Source organism: Panthera uncia, chromosome X, assembly GCF_023721935.1.
Source record: "Panthera uncia isolate 11264 chromosome X, Puncia_PCG_1.0, whole genome shotgun sequence".
Taxonomy (NCBI): Eukaryota; Metazoa; Chordata; class Mammalia; order Carnivora; family Felidae; genus Panthera; species Panthera uncia.
The window spans coordinates 10331865-10351097 of NC_064817.1; the positions used below are offsets into that span (position 1 = coordinate 10331865).

General features: G+C 39.3%; 1 protein-coding gene across 2 annotated transcripts in view; it reads left to right on the forward strand.

Annotated features, from left to right (window-relative positions):
* The window catches only part of GLRA2 (glycine receptor alpha 2), a 183464-nt gene that overhangs the window by 50569 nt on the left and 113662 nt on the right, over window positions 1-19233 (forward strand). For both annotated transcript variants that reach the window (XM_049643470.1, XM_049643469.1), the window contains exons 4-5: window positions 97-320; window positions 18505-18587. In XM_049643470.1, the coding sequence (XP_049499427.1) occupies window positions 97-320; window positions 18505-18587 (307 nt within the window). The remainder of the gene's footprint in view (window positions 1-96; window positions 321-18504; window positions 18588-19233) is intronic.

The window sequence follows — 19233 nt, forward strand, 5'->3', positions numbered from 1 at the left end:
TGCACAAAATCAGGGGGAGGAATGAGGGGGAAGTGTAGATGGACCTCTTATGCAAGACTGGGTGATAAGTAACTCTTATACATGGGGTTTCTATAGGACTACCGAGTGAATATTTTTCTGAGACAACAGTGGAATGATTCACGGCTGGCATATAGCGAGTATCCTGATGATTCCCTGGACTTGGACCCATCCATGCTGGACTCCATTTGGAAACCAGATTTATTCTTTGCCAATGAGAAGGGTGCCAACTTCCATGATGTCACCACTGACAACAAATTGCTTCGAATTTCAAAAAATGGCAAAGTACTCTACAGTATCAGGTAAGCTTCCGTTGGCTGCACCTATCTACTTCTCCATTTTCCTTCTGGCCTAGAGCTGTCTGATTCTGGAGGGCAACATGCATATAAATATTTGACTTTTGTGGTCAATTGGTTATCATCTGAATCTTAAAACTGGTGAGAATGCCAGAGATTCCTATGGTCTCAGAAGTGTGATTCTCCACAACAAAAATATATTTGGTAGGACGGTGGGTAGATATCATGTAAATACCTGTATATGTGTATTTTTGATTGCTTCAATAAAAGGAGTACAAGCCTTTAGTTCAATTAATCATTGAGAATAATGTACAAATTCTCCACTTCAAGTAGTTTTGCCATTCTATAACATGTAACCACACATACAAAAACATTCAATGGCTCAGCATGGTCAGTGACAGTATACTTTGGGCTGGGTGAGTGAAAAACTGGTCCTAATCTCAGATCTGCCTCTAACTAATCACATGACCTTGATCTCTTAACTTCTCTTGGGCTTGAGCTTGGGAGTAGCAAATTCTGAGATTCATTTTTGCTTTTACATTCAAATACAATCTTCTCCAGAATCTTTATCACCCCAAACTCAAAATAGTATCTTTCTTTTCTGAACACTAGTAACAGTTTCTCTGTGAATCTGTAAGGCTCTTATTTCTTCCTACCTCATGCTTTGGCTATTTTTGTGTATGAATTTAGAATAAGAATAGATCTTTTGAATCATACAATCTAGAATCAAATACAAATTTTGCCACTTACTAAGCTACATAACCTGTAACCCTCAGTTACCTAATTATAAAACGGGAAACACTAAATTTATCTCTAAGTATTCTTGTAAGAATGAATGATGTAGAGGAGAGGTCAGCAAATATTTCCTGTAAGGGTCTAGACAGTAAGTATTTCAGTTTGTAGACCAGACTGTCTCAACTCTGTCACAACCACTCAACTCTACCATTGTAGCACAAAAGCAGCCAGAGACAATACTCAAACAATTGAGTATTCCTGTGTTTCAATAAAATTTTATTTATAAAAACAGATGGTGGACTAGATTCGGCCCTCTGGTTGTAATTTGCCAATCCCTGATATATTGTATATAAAAATACTTGACACAGTACCTGACACAGAGTATGTGCTCAATAAATGCAATGGTGGCTGCCTGTATTTTAAAGTTAACATTCTTTCTAAATAGTAAGCTCTTTAAAGCCAAGATATTTGGATTTTGCGCCTTTTGTAACTCCTCCCAAAGGTCCAAGATGGTGTATTGTATATGAGAGATATTTAATACTTTAAACAAGCAGTGATGTTTTAAAGATCCTTTATAGAATTCCCCCTTTCTCTCCAATCTTATAAAGAAAATGGGCAGCTATCCTTGCAAATAATTTTCAAAAGTCTGTAGACTTACCACCATCAAAAAACTCATTTCACAACTCTATATACAATTTAAGTCTGTACTGTATATTCCATTCTTAACCTAGTAATTTCACAGTTTGCTAATGGCTGACAGACCCAATGTCTTGTGGAATGAAAGAGGCTGCTCATTTGTAACAACTGGCAAAGTCACTGCTTACATGAAGAACCAGGAAACATCCTCTGCTTTATTTTGAAGGAACTTTACTTTTATTTTTATTTTTCTAAAGATTTTAAGGAAACACACAATATTTTACATGGTGATGTGTTTGGTGTAAGATGCAGTATTGGGCACAACCTAAGTCGATGTGACCTGATGAAATGGGACATATGTAGAGCGTGGTGCTATGGAGGAGAGTTATAAAAAGCAGCACGGGGTATCAGCTGCTCCAGCTAACCCTCTGGGCCTTGAGTGGCATGTGCTCTAGTAAATACCTGGCATCATGCAATACAGAAATAAAACTAGGGTTTTTTTTTCTGTTCTGTGAAGGCCTTTCCATTCTAGAACCATGAAGAAGATGTTTCCCAGACCTAGATCCAGAGGCAATTCTTCTATCTTTCGTTCCCAGCGTAGCATATTACAAGCTCTGAAATATCCTCACAATTGTTTTGGATTGGGTAGCGTTTGTCCTGTGGCAGGCTGGCTTAGACTTTTCCTTCATTGTGGGTGTTCTATGAAATCAGAGGAAAGATCCTTGGTGTAGAACTGAGCATGTCATTTTAGAGAAACACGGCTCTTGGCAGATTTGAACTACAGGAATCTAATTATTTGCCTGGAAGGATTTTCAATGAGCCAGACACTGTGCTGGGCCTAGAGATCCAGAGCTGAATAAGATATGATCCCTGCCCTGGAAGGGCTCCAGTCTAACAAGGCAGGCAGATAGAAGATAAATTAAGTAATAGGAATAAATGAGGAACAAGGAAAAGAAAAATGGCTCTAACTTTGCAAATGAATGTCATTCAAATATTGTTAGAATTTGGGGACTGACACCTATACACTTGTTTACTTGAGTCACTGGACTCGATTTAACTAGAGGTCCAACTCAAGTTTAAGGCCCTGCGGGTGACAGTTTCTGATGTTTTAAAGGTGCTGGAAAGATCCCTGCTGATGTTTCATCAGGAAGGATTTTCCCTCTACTCAGGCTTACAATGCAAATACCCCTGGAAGAGGGAATCCATTGACCTAAATTCACACTAACCTGTAAGGAGCTGATAGGAAATTTTCTTCCTGATAGTACATTTAATGTCTATGAAGAATAATGAGAATGAGAAAATTGGATGCCTGACATGAGAAATCAGGATGAAGAGAGTTAAGAAAGATACAAGGAAGGGATACAACGGAAGTACCAAAAATAACATGAATTGTCTCTACCCTACACATTTAAGTAATTACTTAAACATTGGTTCACATTAAAAAAATAATGTTCTGTGGTGATGCTTTACATTTGCATTTTCTGAAACCTAAAACAAATTGATGATAGCATTTCATCTATGAACAATCCCATGCTTCCTTAGCTTTGTAGCTTCCCACATGGAAACCAAAGTCTAAGTTTTTTTTTTTTTAATTTTTTTTTCAACGTTTTTTATTTATTTTTGGGACAGAGAGAGACAGAGCATGAACGGGGGAGGGGCAGAGAGAGAGGGAGACACAGAATCGGAAACAGGCTCCAGGCTCTGAGCCATCAGCCCAGAGCCCGACGCGGGGCTCGAACTCACGGACCGCGAGATCGTGACCTGGCTGAAGTCGGACGCTTAACCGACTGCGCCACCCAGGCGCCCCCAAAGTCTAAGTTTTTGATAGCCAAACAAAACCCAAAGAGAACTATGCAGTCCATTGATGCCATAACGAGCAAGATCACACTTCCCAAGAAGTTTCCCAAAAGGCAGCAGTTTAAAAAAGAGGGGAGAGTAGACCAGAACTCCACAAGTGTCCTGCAGATTCAAACACTTGAAGTTTTTTGGTAAGAATCAAGTGAATCTTGTATATACTTATTTTTATTTTAATGTTTATTTGTTTATTCTTGGGGTGGGGGAGGAGAGAGGAGAGGGGAGGGAGGGAGGGAGGGAGAGAGAGAGGGAGAGGGAGAGAGAGAGATTGATTGAGAGAGAGAATCCCAAGCAGGCTCTACGCTGTCAGCACAGATCCCAACGCAGGGCTCGATCTCATGATCCATGAGATCATGACCTGAGCTGAAGTCAAGCTGGATACCTAACCAACTGAGCCAACCAGGGTTCCACAAACAAATTTTTTAAATAGGAACTAAAAGTCTTAGTTCCTTGTTAGAAAATTTCTATTCAGTGTTGCAAGACACAGTCTTTACTGGTGAAAAAGTGTCAAATCTATTTTTGTATGCTTCTCTTCTGATTTTTTCTTTAATATTCACTTCCCTAATATGTTTGATCTTACTCCGTTTTCTTTTTAAGTCTTTTTGTTGACCCACTCCATTATGTATTGATCATCCCTGACCAAAGTGTAAACAAAGATACACATCCTGCTTTGTACATTCTTTTCAGAGATAGTCAAATTCTAAATTCATGTTACTTAAAAAGGCCTGAATCCATAGTGGAATAGTGAGGTGAGCCTTGAGTATTGTATATATTATTGCTCAAACAATATCTGTTGAATTGAATGTAATGAATTGCAGTAGAAGTCAGGGCACCATGGCATAGGGTATGCAATATGAAAGAAAAAAGGAGAGGGTGAGTATTTTTGGAGAAGAGCATCTTGTCTCACTTGTCCACAATGTCTTTGCTAATATTTATTTTCTTCCTTTACTTCCCGTTGCTTCTGAAAATTTTCTGCCAGCATTCTGACTTTTATAGCACCATAGGCGTATTTTTTTTTAATTTGAAGGAATTATATTGCAAAATATCTAATCCAACACCTTGTTTTACCAATGAGGAAGTGAATTCTTCCAGCAAGTTAGGTGAGGTAAAATAATGGAGCCCATAAATAGGAAAGCTAGGACAAGAATCAAAGCTCTTCAGTTTTATATAGCATATGTAGCTTATATAGCATATCTACTTTCTGAAAAATTTTGCTATCCCAGGGACCAAAGGGCTGAATAGACCCATTAAAGTCATTAAGTCAACTTCCCTACCTTCAGGCAACCTGTTGAGAACTCATTCTCATTTTAAAGACCTTTAGAAAAGGAGACTTCATATTCTCTCTTTGGATCCTATAATAAGTTAGTCTAGCATTGTACAGAAACTCTTCCTTATATAACTTAAATCACAGTTGTTACATCTTAAATCAGTAGCTTTTCCCTACATTTGTTAACATTATAAACAAACGGCTACCATTTTTGGAAGAATGGAGGGAATTGCCTCACTGTTTTTACTTTCATACATTTTTGTCCCACTAGAGTTAGTAGACATCTGCTTGGTCACCAACACTATGTTGCTGATTTGATTTTACAGTATGTTCCACTCTAGTCCCAAGATGTTCTTCATCTCCCAGTTTTCATTTTGCTGTGTTCTGAAACTTATGATGTTGAATGCTGTCTTGGCTATTTCTGATACTATAGTAGACAAGGGTTTTAGAGTAAAACACCCCTGGGCTTGAGTCTCTGGCCTCAGAACCTGCTGTATGACCTAGGGAGATTTGTTACTCTCTGAACTTCTATTTTTTTCAGCTTTGAAAAAGATGATTTTGGTTAAGAACGTTAGTAGAATACAATATATATTATATGGATACAGGTCAAAAGTGGCATTGCCATATACTCTAGGGCTCTTGGTATTTTCTTATAATTAATGATAGTGTTTTTTGTTCCAGCCTCTAAGACAAAGAGTTAAATGATCAAGATAACTCCCTACAAATTCCAGACAAGGATGGGATGGACCTACTCCTGGAATGTGACCCTATAGAGTAGGGTTCTTAACCTGAGGGCTAGGTGAAAACTCCAGGGGGTCCCTGAATCTCCCTAAAGTGTATGCATGTTTCATGTATTGGGGTATTCAGCTTTTTTGTTTGTTTCTTTAGAGGAAATGGTCCTTATCGTTCTTAAGGAAGCTACCATCTTCCAACTGTTATTTTTGCTTTTATATTTATTGCATGCCTCCAGAATTGGTATATCTGAGGCAAAGTTGGTAAGGAAATATTGTTTGCCTTCAGGGTCTTCTTATTTGACTGACCAGGTACCTATGGGCTTTATACTACCCTCCAGAGACTCCTCCAAACCATAAATAATTATGGGATTGCTCCTCCACAACAGTACCCCTTATCACCAAGATATCTGTTCCCCTCATCATCAAATGTTATCTGACCTGAAACTCATTCTTTTATGGCACTGGAGGTGATTTGCTTGTTAATCTCTCTTGATTTGATTCATAATTCTAGGTGTGAATGATTCAGTGTTCCACCTTCCCAGTAGTACTTGAGTTGTAATAGAGAACTCTTGGCGATTGACATGCCTCTCCCTCTGATGATAAAGGCACCACTGAGAGTAGGTGGAGTGTAGATTTCTAGACAGACATCCAACGGTGTTCTGCAAATAATCCTATCTAATGACCAACTCTACCCACACATATAAAAGGCCAACTTTTCTCACATAACCTCCTATCCTTGACTCAGCCTGCAGCTTGATGCAAGAACTTCAGAAGATTCTAACTTTAGTTACAGGATGATTTTTATGGCATAGGAAAAAAGAAAATTCTCTATTTAGATGTCAGAGCTGGAAATAAAATGCAGTGAACTAAGACCTGCCTAAATGTTACCAATGGATACTTTTATTATCTTACTCTCAATTTTGATGAGGCACATAAGCCCATATTTCCTGTTAGAAGACAGCTATGAAAGCTGTGATTTCTTTGTGCATATGTGGACCGTGTTTATCTTTATATCCTATAATCCAGGCAAAATTACATTCTCATTTTCCAATTCTGTGCCCAAATCCTCATTACTTTTGTGACTTGACTTAATGCAGTAATTAATGACTGTAACATAAGCGCCCACATCAGAATTAAGCAGCAAGTTTTTAGAGAAGTGCTGGTAAATGCCATGGAAACCACAAGGATTCCATTCTTCCTAGAGGCAAGCTAGGTTGGGAGGTTGGGAAGCAGTGGCATACACAAACACTGGTTGATTCATCAGGAGCTAAGCAATAAAAAGAAGGTATTTCTGGAGAGTGGCTCTCGAAAAAGGCAACATTGAGGGTAGAAGTATTAGAGTCTAGAAAGTGTGTTCTGTATATGACAGACTCTCTTAAAGTGCTGGAAAGCTCTGTCAAGCTCCTGACTGGGTTCAGAAATACACATATACTTAAGGGCATAATATTGGTTCAAACGCAACAGAGTAAGGATTCTACCCTTGTTTGAAGGAAAAGAGGGGGTTGTGCAATGAAATACAAGGCAACCAGTAGATCTTCCTCCTCTTGGAGGTAACTTTCCACTTCATTAACATTCATCAGAGTTTGCTCTGAAGGTGATGGTGCAAAGAACAGAATACTGAGAAGGTAGCTCAGGGCATCAGGAACTCCACACTTCTTTGCATCATTTACTGTATCCTCCAGGCTCATGGAACTGCCTCTCTAACCCCATCAGTCATTCGGAGTCTTAGTTTCCTTGTCCATAACATGAGATTGAACTAGAAAAGATTAGATAAAATCTGAGGCTCCTTGGAGCTCTAGCATACATCTATAACTCAAAATGATCTCCTTCCCAAACCACAAAATTCCTTCAGGATGAAGAAATAAGAGTGAGTCCTTTGTGTCCCTTGGGGCTTGGGAGTAAGCAAAAGAGGATTCTGAAGTTTAAGGTGCCTCTCTCAAACTACTTTTGGATCTTTGGATCTTTCTCTCACAAACTGAATATTCAACTCCTGAGAAGAGGAACCTGATTTTGGAGTGAGGCAGGGAAGAATGGACTACGTGTAGTTTAAGAGGCAGCCTTATATGCAGTATGTAGTTTACACAATGACAAATACTCAATACCAAACTCCCTATTGAGAAATTTCACGATTGCAAATTAGATCATTTATACCCTCTGATTCACTCAGCAGGAGTATCCATGAGATACTATTTTAGAATGTATTCAAGAATTATGGGTTTATATACTTTTAGACAATTATACAAAGATGGTAGGCTGGGACAATTATTAACTAGATATGTAGGCTAAAGGAAATTACCCGGTGTAGTTGAGCCAGTGGAGTTGAAGGGTAGATCTGCTATTACTCATTACCTGAATTATCTTGTGGCAGGAAGCCAAAGGAAATTCAGAGGTCCTAGTGAGTCTGTTCAACTTATGTTGACGTGGGCTCCTGCCTGGTCCATAGTGCTGTCTTTGAAAGCCTCCCTGGATGGCATTAATCCCAAAATAAATACATATAATATCACCAGGGCTCCTATGAGACATATGAATTATTCGAGCACATTCTCAAAGCACATAATCCAAAGGAAAGGCAGGCCATTTTAAAATGGGAAAAAAATTATACATCCTCAAAGTTCAGTAGTCTCTCCAACAAGTCTATCCTTGCTTGTGGCATTTAAAATTACAAACTAATGTCTGTACTGAAGAATATACAACATTTATCACTGGACAGTCATTGAAAGACAGTTAAGGATGTATTGAATTATAAAGTTCTACACATGACATACACTCGGAGCAAGGCCATCCCATATCTGATTGATCATTTCTTCCAAAGGACAGTAAAACAAATGCTTTATTTGATGTTTCATTTTAGTAGGGATTACACACAGAATGCTATGGGGGTGGGGAAGACATCAGTTCTGAGATTTAGGAAGACTTGGATTCAAACTCAATCTTACTAGGTGACCAGGAGAAGTCATTTAACCTTTCTTTGATCTGCAATTTTTCTCAGTTCCAGATTCATACTAAATGTGCAATGGATATCATAATAACCCCAAGTTGGCTATGGGATAAAGGGGAAGAATAGGGGGGAGACAGCTCTCCCCATTCTCCCTAACCCACACCCATGGACATTTCCTTATTCAGTGCCCATTAACACTCAGGCTCCACTCACCTTCCATACTTAGTTTCAAGCAGATGGATCCCCTCCCTGCCTTGGGTTTCCTCCTGTTGGGAGACCTTTAGCTCATGACAGAAGGGATAGTTGCATTTTCTTTCAGATAAGGCTCAGGTCTCCTCTTTATCTGCCAGTTAAAAGTAAATTGAGGAACTGTGCTGGATTTCAAAGTGTTACCTGGTCAACGATGGAGCATCCTACCATCTGACCAGGGCTCCGTTCTCTCTCCAACCTTTCCCACCAGAAACAGCAGCCAGTACTCTCTACCACTGATCACAATAGAACTCTTAAGTAAAATACCAACAAAGTAGCACAATTTTTCTCTCAGATGTTAGCAGATACAAAGCAACTTTGGTTATCTTCAAACCATATCTGCAGTTCACAAGCATTTGTTCTCTTTTGCCAAAAGTAAAATAATCCCAAACAAAATGTTAAGAAAATTACTATACAGTACTTTTAGATATATAGCAACCATGGACATGTCAGTTCTCGTTATTCTCATGTGCAGACCTAATAACATTTTGTCTTCATGAATATTTGGGTATATAAATAAATTCTAGATATGAAATGGTTTTGAAATTTAACACGTAACTAAAATGTGAACAGTATTAGTTGAGTCTTCGATACTTTGAGTTCTTCTTTCCGGTGGTGTCCAATTTAGCCTTCTCCTATTCAACACCTTCAAAACATTTTTGTTCAGGAAATATCAAAGCATTTGGAAAAGTTTTAGCCACAGATTTATCAGCTGCTCTCCAAGTTGAATCCAATCCATATTTGGACTTAATTAACATGGGCTAACCATATGTGTGCACATTTTCTGAAAGGACCAGGCACAGATGGGAACAGATATTGTATTTCTGTCCTTCTCAGCTAGTATTGCTCAATGCATATGGGTATTTTCTGATGCCTTTATAATGTTTGGTAAACATGGACCTTCCTAGTCAGCCACTGGCATTTTCGTTAGGGGAAAGGAGAACTGCTGATGAACCAGCAGTGATGCAATTTATCTCCTCCAAACCCCAAGGTCAACGGGGAAAAACAGGTCCTCTTCTTCTTTTTTTTTTTTTTTTTGAAATTGACTAAGAGGATAGAGTCTAATTGTACTGCTTAGAACCAATATGGGGTTTACGTTCTGCCCTAACAATACTGAAAAACGATTGATCTCTGGTGCCCTAGCCACACTATTCTGAGCCGTGTTTTCCATCCAGTTTCATCCTTCCATTTAATAGTGTCAGTATCAAAGTCTGCTCTAGGGGATATCGGTAGGGAATGTAAGAATCCATCAGCTCAAATATGTAAAAGAGGAAATGACTAACGGTCCTTAAAACATCATTCTTTCACCAGGATTGCATCTTAATAGTCATGGGAGCCTCTCACTAAATGTCTATTATATGTAACAGCTAAGAGAAGGTAGCAGCTAAGAGCAAGGATATGCATTGGGAACTTTCTTGAACTCCTAATAATTTACACACCACGAATTTGCAATCCTTACTTATGTGGAAGGCCTTCCTCCATACAGCCACACCTGTGCTTGCCCACAGATTAGGTGAATAATAGCTCAGGGCTGGAGTGAGCAGGACCCTCGCCTACACTTTTTATGATGAATGAGTTCAAAGCAGCCATTTAATTACAAAGCTTTCAAAAGATGAGTTTAAAAATTTCATTCCTTGCCTGCCTTGCCAAAGTTGGACCAATTATTTTTGTTCTCCATAGATCAAGATCCTTTTGTGGGTACCACGGGTTTTGATTCAGGAGCATCAAATGATTACTACAAATCCTACTTCTCTTATACACCCAAAGGGCCTGCTCAGGATCTAGGTCTGTAAGGGTATGTCATCTGTTCTAACCAATCAGTGTGAGCACTTATCTAGGCCCCGAGGGAGTAATTAAAAGACTTCTGCTTAATTCAGTTAAGGTATGTCTCACTGACATAGTCTGGAAAGATTCTTTAAATGGATGTTTGGAAACAATTTTAAAAAGTTGAAGAATAAATGCAAACTCTTGGGATATATTCCATTAAAAGAATATATATATAGAAATAACAAATTGATAATATTAAACTAAAAATCTCCTTCAAGAGAGAAACTGTTATTTCAAGTGTCTGATATGCACAGTGCCCAATAAACACTTGTCAAAAACTGCTGAATGGATGTGCTAGATTACAACCCAGGTGGAATTCTGTAACACTAATTCCTTCTCCCTATGGACCTGGTGCTTGTCCTCCTCTGTGCTGTCCTCCTTCCTGACAAGTACCATGAGCTTCTCAAAATTTATAGCAGAGGTTCATCCAATGCATGTTACAGCCACCTCCCCAACTTCCTTTGAAATTTCTCAGTGGCTCATTTTCTAGTCCAGAGACTAGGGACAGTGGTGCCCCGACACACTGCCACTGCCCTGACTACCTTTGCATGTTCATGTGTTTTAATAGGCATGGATTTGGTTTCCTCTCTGCTGCACATGGAAACTGTCCTCATACCCTGCTTGGCATCTATCCCAGTTTCCTGGACACACCCACCATATTCTTGGTTGCCAGAGGACTAAGCTTGGTTTCACTGTCTTGGCTTGACCAGCATGCCTCTCTATTGTGACTGAGGATCACAATTCACACCTCTTGTCTCACAGCCCCTGGTACAGTCACACAGAACCCTACTTGAGCCTAATTGTCCTGCCCTGGTATCAAGTAGAAAGTAGTATTTCCCAAAAAGAGTGTTAGCATTACTGAAAAATTGAAGACCCCTTTCTCAATCATTTCCCTTTCAAAAATTTTCTCCTTTTAATCTATCATGGTGACAGTAATTAGAGTCATCCGTTGGGACATACTAAAGTGGTGCTTCTTAAAATTTGCTCCAGGACACCAGCATCAGTATTATGTGGGGTGCTTATCAAGAGGGCCAGAGAACTTGCATTCATATGCCCTTCAGATGACACTTAATGCCCACCAGGGTTTAAAACCCACAATGATAAAGGTTTCTTGGTCAGACAACCAGCCTGGCAGTGTCTTTAAATCCACTAACTCCCTAACTCTTCCCTTCCCCTCTCCATCTGTGGGTTGTATTAATGATGCACTTTTAACTTGACTTCTAACTTGCCCCCAGGCTAATTTCACTTAAGGTCTAGGTGGCTGAAGATGACACACTTGTTTGATACTTGATGTATCCTATCAAATCTCCCTGGCATTAGAATGTCACATGGTTCAGATATTTCAAAGTACAACTCAGAGGAGAGATTCAACAAACCTACATTATATCGTAAGGCTGTTCTTATGTTCTTGGGGGAAAGAGTGGATTGTGTTCTAGGATGTTGGATGACAAAGTCCAATGGGGGGAGTAAATATCTCACCTATATACCTGGATTGCCAGAAAGTTCCTATTTTAAGTAGCATTATTACTTGCATTGAAAGTTTTCACTATATTCAAGAGTGTAGGGGCACCTGAGTGGCTCAGTAGGTTAGGTGTCCAACTCTTGATCTCAGCTCAGGTCTTGATCTCAGGGTCATGAGTTCAAGCCCCACAGTTGGTCCAAGCTGGGTGTGAAGCCTATTTAAAAACAAAAAAGGGTGCAAATTGGCCTATAAGAGGAAATCCTGTAAGTTGGTCACCTTCACTTACAGTTTAGAATCATAAAAATTTTGAGCAGGATAGGGCTGTGGGTAGGTGGAGAATGAGGCCAGAAACTTAGTCAAGGTCAGATAGCTCTTTATGGGTAAACTACGTCTACCACCCAGGTCCCTTCTACACTGTGAGGCTTCTACTCTGTGAGGCTACCACGGGAGGCTAGAGGAGTTCTTAAAAGAACAAGTCATGAGAAGTCTGGATTTCTGAAGAAAAATGGAAGAGGTATTTCTGCTTTCCTTAGAAAGCAACTAAAGTGTCTATAATCCACTCTCCTGACTTCACAGACAAAAGAGGATGAGAAATTAGTAAGAATTTTTCCTGAGGAGAAAATGTAGTAGAGTGGAAAATAATAAATGGATCTGACACCAGTTAAAGTTTGGTTCAAATCTAACTTGGGTCACTTAAATAAAGGTTTTGTGGCTTTGGGAAAATGGCTTAATCTCTAAGCTTCACTCTGGCTGGCTCAAAAACAGAGAGAATGCTGTCTGCCTTGCGTGAGAGTATTCCATGACTGTAAACCAATAAGAGTGCTTGGCCTACAGCAGGCGCTCAGAGAATTATGATTGTTAAGAGCATCACTGTCCTCACTAGATTTCTTTAAATGTTGTTTACTTACTTTGAGAGAGAGTGAGAGAAAGAGAGCATGAGTGAGCAGGGTAGAGGCAGAGAGAGAGGGAGACAGAATTCCAAGTAGGCTCCATGCTGCCAGCACAAAGCCCAAAGCGGGCTCGAACACATGAACTTTGAGATCATACCCTGAGCTGAAATCAGGAGTTGGACTCTCAACCAACTGATCCACCCAGGCACCCTGTCATCACTAAATTTTTATTTTTCCTTATTAAGTATTTTAATGCAAAAAAAAAAAACCCACCGCAGGTCTTACCCCTCTGCTGGGTTTTGTGGTGTGCTACATAGAGGGTGCTCAACGTAGTCCCTAACAGAGGAATGATAGCAATATACCAGAGACTCCCTTGCTTACCCTGAAAAACACAAAGCATCCCCTTGTCCATCCTCTCCAAGAAAGACATATGACTGTAACCATTAGAATCAACTCTACCAAAATAGTACATTGGTAATCTTTGCTTCAGGTAAGCGGATCACTCATTAAAATTTGTATTTCTACCTGAAAACTCGTTTCCTCTTCAAATGGCTTTTTTTCCCCTCAAGAATCTCTCCCTAGGAATGAACTCCCAAGTCTGACACCGAGTTTCTTATGAACCAGTAGTTGCTTCATGAATCAAGGAGCTTTCCAATGGAAAGTTAAGTGATTAATTTGCATCTGTCTAGCAATGTGAGAAAAGTCTGCCGTGGACCCAGCTATCTGTCCAAGGCTCAAGGACAGGTGGCCTGAGCTTCCTAATTTTCCCTCAGCTTGATTTGCCTTATTTCTACTGAGAACCTGCTAGCAACTTACAGAAGGGGCAAGCAAGCTTTGCCAGCTTCCTCTATCTTTTAATTTGGCAATACTCTCTGGGCTAAATCCGTAGTCCTTTCCCATTTCCACAGAAAAGCCTGGATTTCTCCCATAGGACTTTAGGATGCCGACTCATCCATTTGGTCAACAAATATTTATTGAATGTCTGCCCCATGCCAGGCATCATTTTACATGGTAAATAACACAGTCCCAGGCTCTGTGGATCATGCACTGTAATACGGGAGAAATACATGGAAAGCTAGCTGAAACACTTTACAAGGTCTGCACCTGTTAGTCATTTAAACTTTGAGTAAGGTGTAAACCCAAGAGCTAGTCTTATGGGCAAAGTGAACTAAACAGGAGAGGGAAGGGAAATGAGGTTTTTGGGAGACTCACTTCCTGTGTTTCATTTTACTTATTTTTTTGCCTTTAAAATGAAAATGTTTGCTCAGCCTTCTTACGCTCAGGAAAGTAACCGGGCCCCTGCTAAAGGAACTTTACTTTCTACCTTGTGCAAACAGGAGCATGGGTGCCCTGAAAGCATGTATGTCAACCACAGTGACAGTGGGGGAACGTGTGATAATGCTTCAGGAAATGAGTTCTTCAACAAAAATCAAATGGAAGGTGGGTGGCCTCAGCTCAGTGCCTTCAGGTGCAACAGCCTTAATATTTCACATCATGGAGAAGAGGCGAGCATATCTGATATGCTGTAGGTAGTGTCTGCCAGCAAAAAGTCTGAGTTTCAATTAAAATATTTAATTCTGTAAGACCCACCAAAAACAGATGGAGAGCCAGAGTAAAGAAGATAAAAATTGTTCACGTTTCAGGATAATGTTGTATGTGTCAGTCTTATTTGGTGCCATTTCTACAATTCAGTAGAGATGAACAGAATAATATCAAGCTCATCCCCCCTCCCACAAAACTCACATTTTTAAAAATAAAAAATAGCTTAAAAATAAATGTAGTGGTAGTTCCTTTTGAAGGTTCTTGACAGGGAAGAGAACACAGGGAATGTTCTGGGGTGATGGATATATGCTAAATCTGGATCTGGGTGGTTTTTAAAGAGGTGGATAGAGATGTAAAAAGTCATCATGCTGTAACTTAGGATTTGTAGGTTTCCACTGTGTTTAACGTATACTTCAATGAAAAAGAAAAAAATAAGTAAAGGGCAAGTCTGAATTTTAGGCTTGCAGATGTGTGGTAAATGAGACATCATAAATTATGGGCTCTGTGACCCATGAAGGGATTGATTACGTCTTTACAAAGGCTTCCCATTTGCTCAGCTAATGACACGATTTAGCAAACTATTAGCCGTTAACTTTTCTCCTTGTATTGGTGCCCATTGGGTTCCAATACAAAACCTATCTGGAAAGGAAATTAGAAAAACAAATGAGGAAGAAGAAGAATACCTGCTGAGTCCTCAGCTGAGGCAAAGCTCACAGATAGTTTCAGGTTTGTTGGGAATTTCTTAGTGGGGTTCTCCACAGTTTTGACCCTAAGAATTCTGGGTCCCTGTAGGATTGTGAGATCTTCCGCAAAGGCAAAAATCATCGTGTGTGAGGCCACTTCTCCCTAAATGTAAAAAGTTCACTTCACAATAAAAACATTTTCAGCAAGCCTATGATTAAAAATATTATATAATTTCACCCATATGTGGAATTGAAGAAGCAAAACAGATGAACATAGGGGAAGGGAGGGAAAAATAAGATAAAAATAGAGAGGGAGGCAAACCATAAGACTCTTGTTTTTACTGTTTATTTTTGAGAGAGAGAGAGAGAGAGAGAGAGAGAAAGCAAGGGAGGGGCAGAGAGAGAGGAAGACACAGAATCTTAAGCAGGCTCCAGGTTCCCAGCTGTCAGCACAGAGCCCGATGCGGGGCTCAAACTTGTGAACCACGTGATGTGTATTTATTTTTGAGAGAGAGAGAGAGTGCACATGTGTGCACACATGCACAAGGAAGGGAGGGGCAGAAAGAGAAGGAGACAAGAGAATCGGAACCAGGCTCCAGGCTCTGTGCTGTCAGCAGGAGCCCAATGTGGGGCTCAAACCCACCAACCAGGAGATCATGACCTGAGCTGAAGTCGGACTAAAGACTGAGCCACCCAGGCTCTTAAATACAGGGAACAAACTGAGAGTTGCCGGAGGGGAGAAGGGTGGGGTGATGGGCTAAATTGGTGATGGGCATTAAGGAGGGAGCTTGCTGGGATGAGCACTGGGTGTTATGTGTAAGTGATGAATCACTAAATTCCACTCCTGAAACCATTATTACACTACATGTTACCTAACTTGGATTTAAATAAAATTTGTAGGGGCGTCTGGGTGGCTCAGTCGGTTAAGCGTCCGACTTTGGCTCATGTCATGATCTCACAGTTGGTGGGTTCAAGCCCCACATGGGGCTCTATACTGACAGTTTGGAGCCTGGAGCCTGCTTCAGATTCTGTGTCTCCCTCTCTCTCTGTCCCTCCCCCACTAGCACTCTGTCTCTCAAAACTAAATCGAAATGGTAAAAAATTTAAAAAAATAAAATAATAAAAAAAGCATTTTTATGTATTAAAATAAATAAACTTAAAAAAGAATATTAAAATTGAGTTGTTTCCAATAGCAGATGAAATACAGTTGAATTGCATGCTGCATATTTTGTAAAGCTGTATTCATTTCCACTATTATTATTTTTTAATTTCTCAAAAGTAAACTTTTCAAAATCGTGATGAAATTTCCAAAGTTTCTGGTTTTGATTCACTTAAATTATGCACATGCCCCCTCATTATTTCTGTATGATGAACCTATTTTTGTTTGACAAAAATATTCCAGTTTAAAAAGTGGGAGAAAATAAATAGATTCTCATCGTGTTAGTAACAAAACCTGTATCTGTAGATCCTGTTGAGGTCTTTTCCCCCTTAATAAAGGGTCAGATTTTAAACAGTTTTTGATTACTAGAAATTTTCATTTTGATTCTTTTACTCTGCCCTTAAACAGTTTACATCATTAATCTCAATAATATTGTGTTTTCCAAAAATAAAGTCTTCATGACATGAAAAAATCTAAATATCTGTATTTACATTTATATCTATATCTCTAAATGAACTCCATGATTGACAAAACTTATTTTTCTTGTATAAAATGTTATTTTTAAGTCCTTTGTTTACAACTCAAAACAATTCTTTTTTCCCTTAGAAACACAGTTTTTGTGTTCTCAGAATAGCCCACAGAAGCTAGGTAATTTGTTTAGCAATGAAGGTGAAATACTGTATGTTTATGGCAAAAGTTTAATAAGAATACAACAAATCAAGGGATCACTGGATAAAACAGAATTTTATAATTTTGCCTTCCTGCTATTGTTTGAAAACAGGCATGTTTAATTATACTTGTCAACACAGATAATGCAGAATAAAGAGTAAAAACAAAATATGAATCATCCCACCAAACACAAATACTTTTTAAGACAGCGTCGTGTTTCTTCCCCAAATTGAAAATATTTTTACATAATTGGGATTACAATACACTCCATGGTGTCTTGCTTTTCCCAATCATTGTAGCATTTTAACAATTTTGAAGACTGTCAGCACTTAATCTCACTTCGAATCCCAGACATTTTCTTGCTTTAACATAAGCATGCCATTACTTTTTGCTCTGTGTTGGCTTGCATGGAATGGACAAAATGAAGCAGAGAAAGGAAAGAGAAGAGAACCAGAAAAGGAGAGCAAGCATGAGCATGACAGTTGAGGAAAGTTCAGGTAATAGGGCACGCATCAGAGGGTTCTATGCATATAAAAGATATTTGGGAGAAAATGAACAGAAATTGGAGCACTGAAGTTTAGAATAACAGGCACACTAATATTAGAGCTAAATGGGAATAAGCATCATTTTACCCTACCCCATCGATTGATAAGGAGATGAATGTTTCAGTTTAAGGTCTTGCTTAGGGGACAGAGATAGTTTGAGGCAATACTGGGAAGGGAACCCAGATCTGCTGATGCTCAATCTTAATCTCCTTCCTTACACTTCTGAGGTACCAAAAAATTGAAGAGCTACAGGTGTGCACCATCTCCTTGAGGACTAAACAAGGAAATGGTGGAAAAGAGAGAGCAGCTCAATCAACACCTTGATACAAGGCATGGTCAGAGCTGGCCAGAGCTCTGAAAAGTTAAGGGAAGAGGAAAGGAGGAGCAGAGTAGCCTTTCTTGGGTGCAGAGAGGTGAAGACCACCATCCTTAAATGGTTTTTTCAGCTCAAGCATTATTGGCTCCAGATTTGTCAAAATTTTAGAATAAGTACGACAATATATTGTTAACCTATCCAAGGGCATTAGCAAAAGAAGAGGTAAGCATGTGCCCGTTTGATGGAAGGAGAGCCAATGCTTATCACAACCAATTATGTTTATCACATCATTGATTGTCCTTGGAGCAAAGTCCACGTGTCCAAAGTATAACTCTAAAATAGTATGAACTTTAGGTCTATTGGACATCAGTGTGACCAAGAGCCCATTGTTCTCATTACATTATTCCTCAGGTGCTCTTATTGATTCTAGAATACACTTGAGGTCACTGAGGTGGGAAGATGGGAAATAGAGAGTAAGGGGTTATGATGAAATTCTACAATATTCTCAAAATTTACCAATGACTACTTGTTAATTTGAAAAACAGAAAGCATTGCTCTGAGAGCTTAGATTTCATTCTTTAGATCAGTGTCACTTTGCTTAATGCCAAATGTATTTTTGGTTTGTTCCTCAAGAATCAGACCTCACTGATCTAAAACTTGTTTTTAATTTTTTTCTTTGCTAAGACTCACCTTGACCCTATCCTGTCCCATGGACTTGAAGAATTTTCCAATGGATGTCCAGACGTGTACAATGCAGCTGGAGAGTTGTAAGTCCCTACTGTTGAAATGACTGCCTGCTTGTTTTAACCAATGACCTGGTTCTTTTAATGTGTCATTAAGAAGAAAGGACCCATGAGACTCATTCTCTACCCATTACCAACTCCCAAGGCCCTAATGGAAGGAGAAGCAAGTGTGTGTGCAAGTCTCATACACGGACATTCTTTCAAAATAAAAGGCCAAATAACTTACCCTTCCTCAAAAAACAAACCTGATTTAGTAACTTTTATTTGAAATAAAAATGTGTCCTGGGAAAATTAAGATTATTAGTCATTCATTCTCTAAAATGAATCACTCTCTAATCAGAAAATTGTTTCTTTCTATCTTATGCTCATGAAGACCATCACCCCAAAGGACCTGTGGCAGGAAGGGATACCTGATTTGAGGGCAAGATACAGGGACCTTCACCAGAGGAGGGTAGAAGAACGGGGGGGCTAGAGATGATATGGAAGAAATGGCATTTCCCTTAGATGGGCAGTGGATTCACAAAGGCATGGGGAAGGAAACAGAGAAATGCTATCTACTTTGTCCCCTTTATGCCCTACCCTGATGTCACTGAAATTTTTGACATGTGCCATAAGTCGCTGATGCCTCCAAGGTAATAAGATCTTTAGGCAAGAGACATGAAATGTTTTT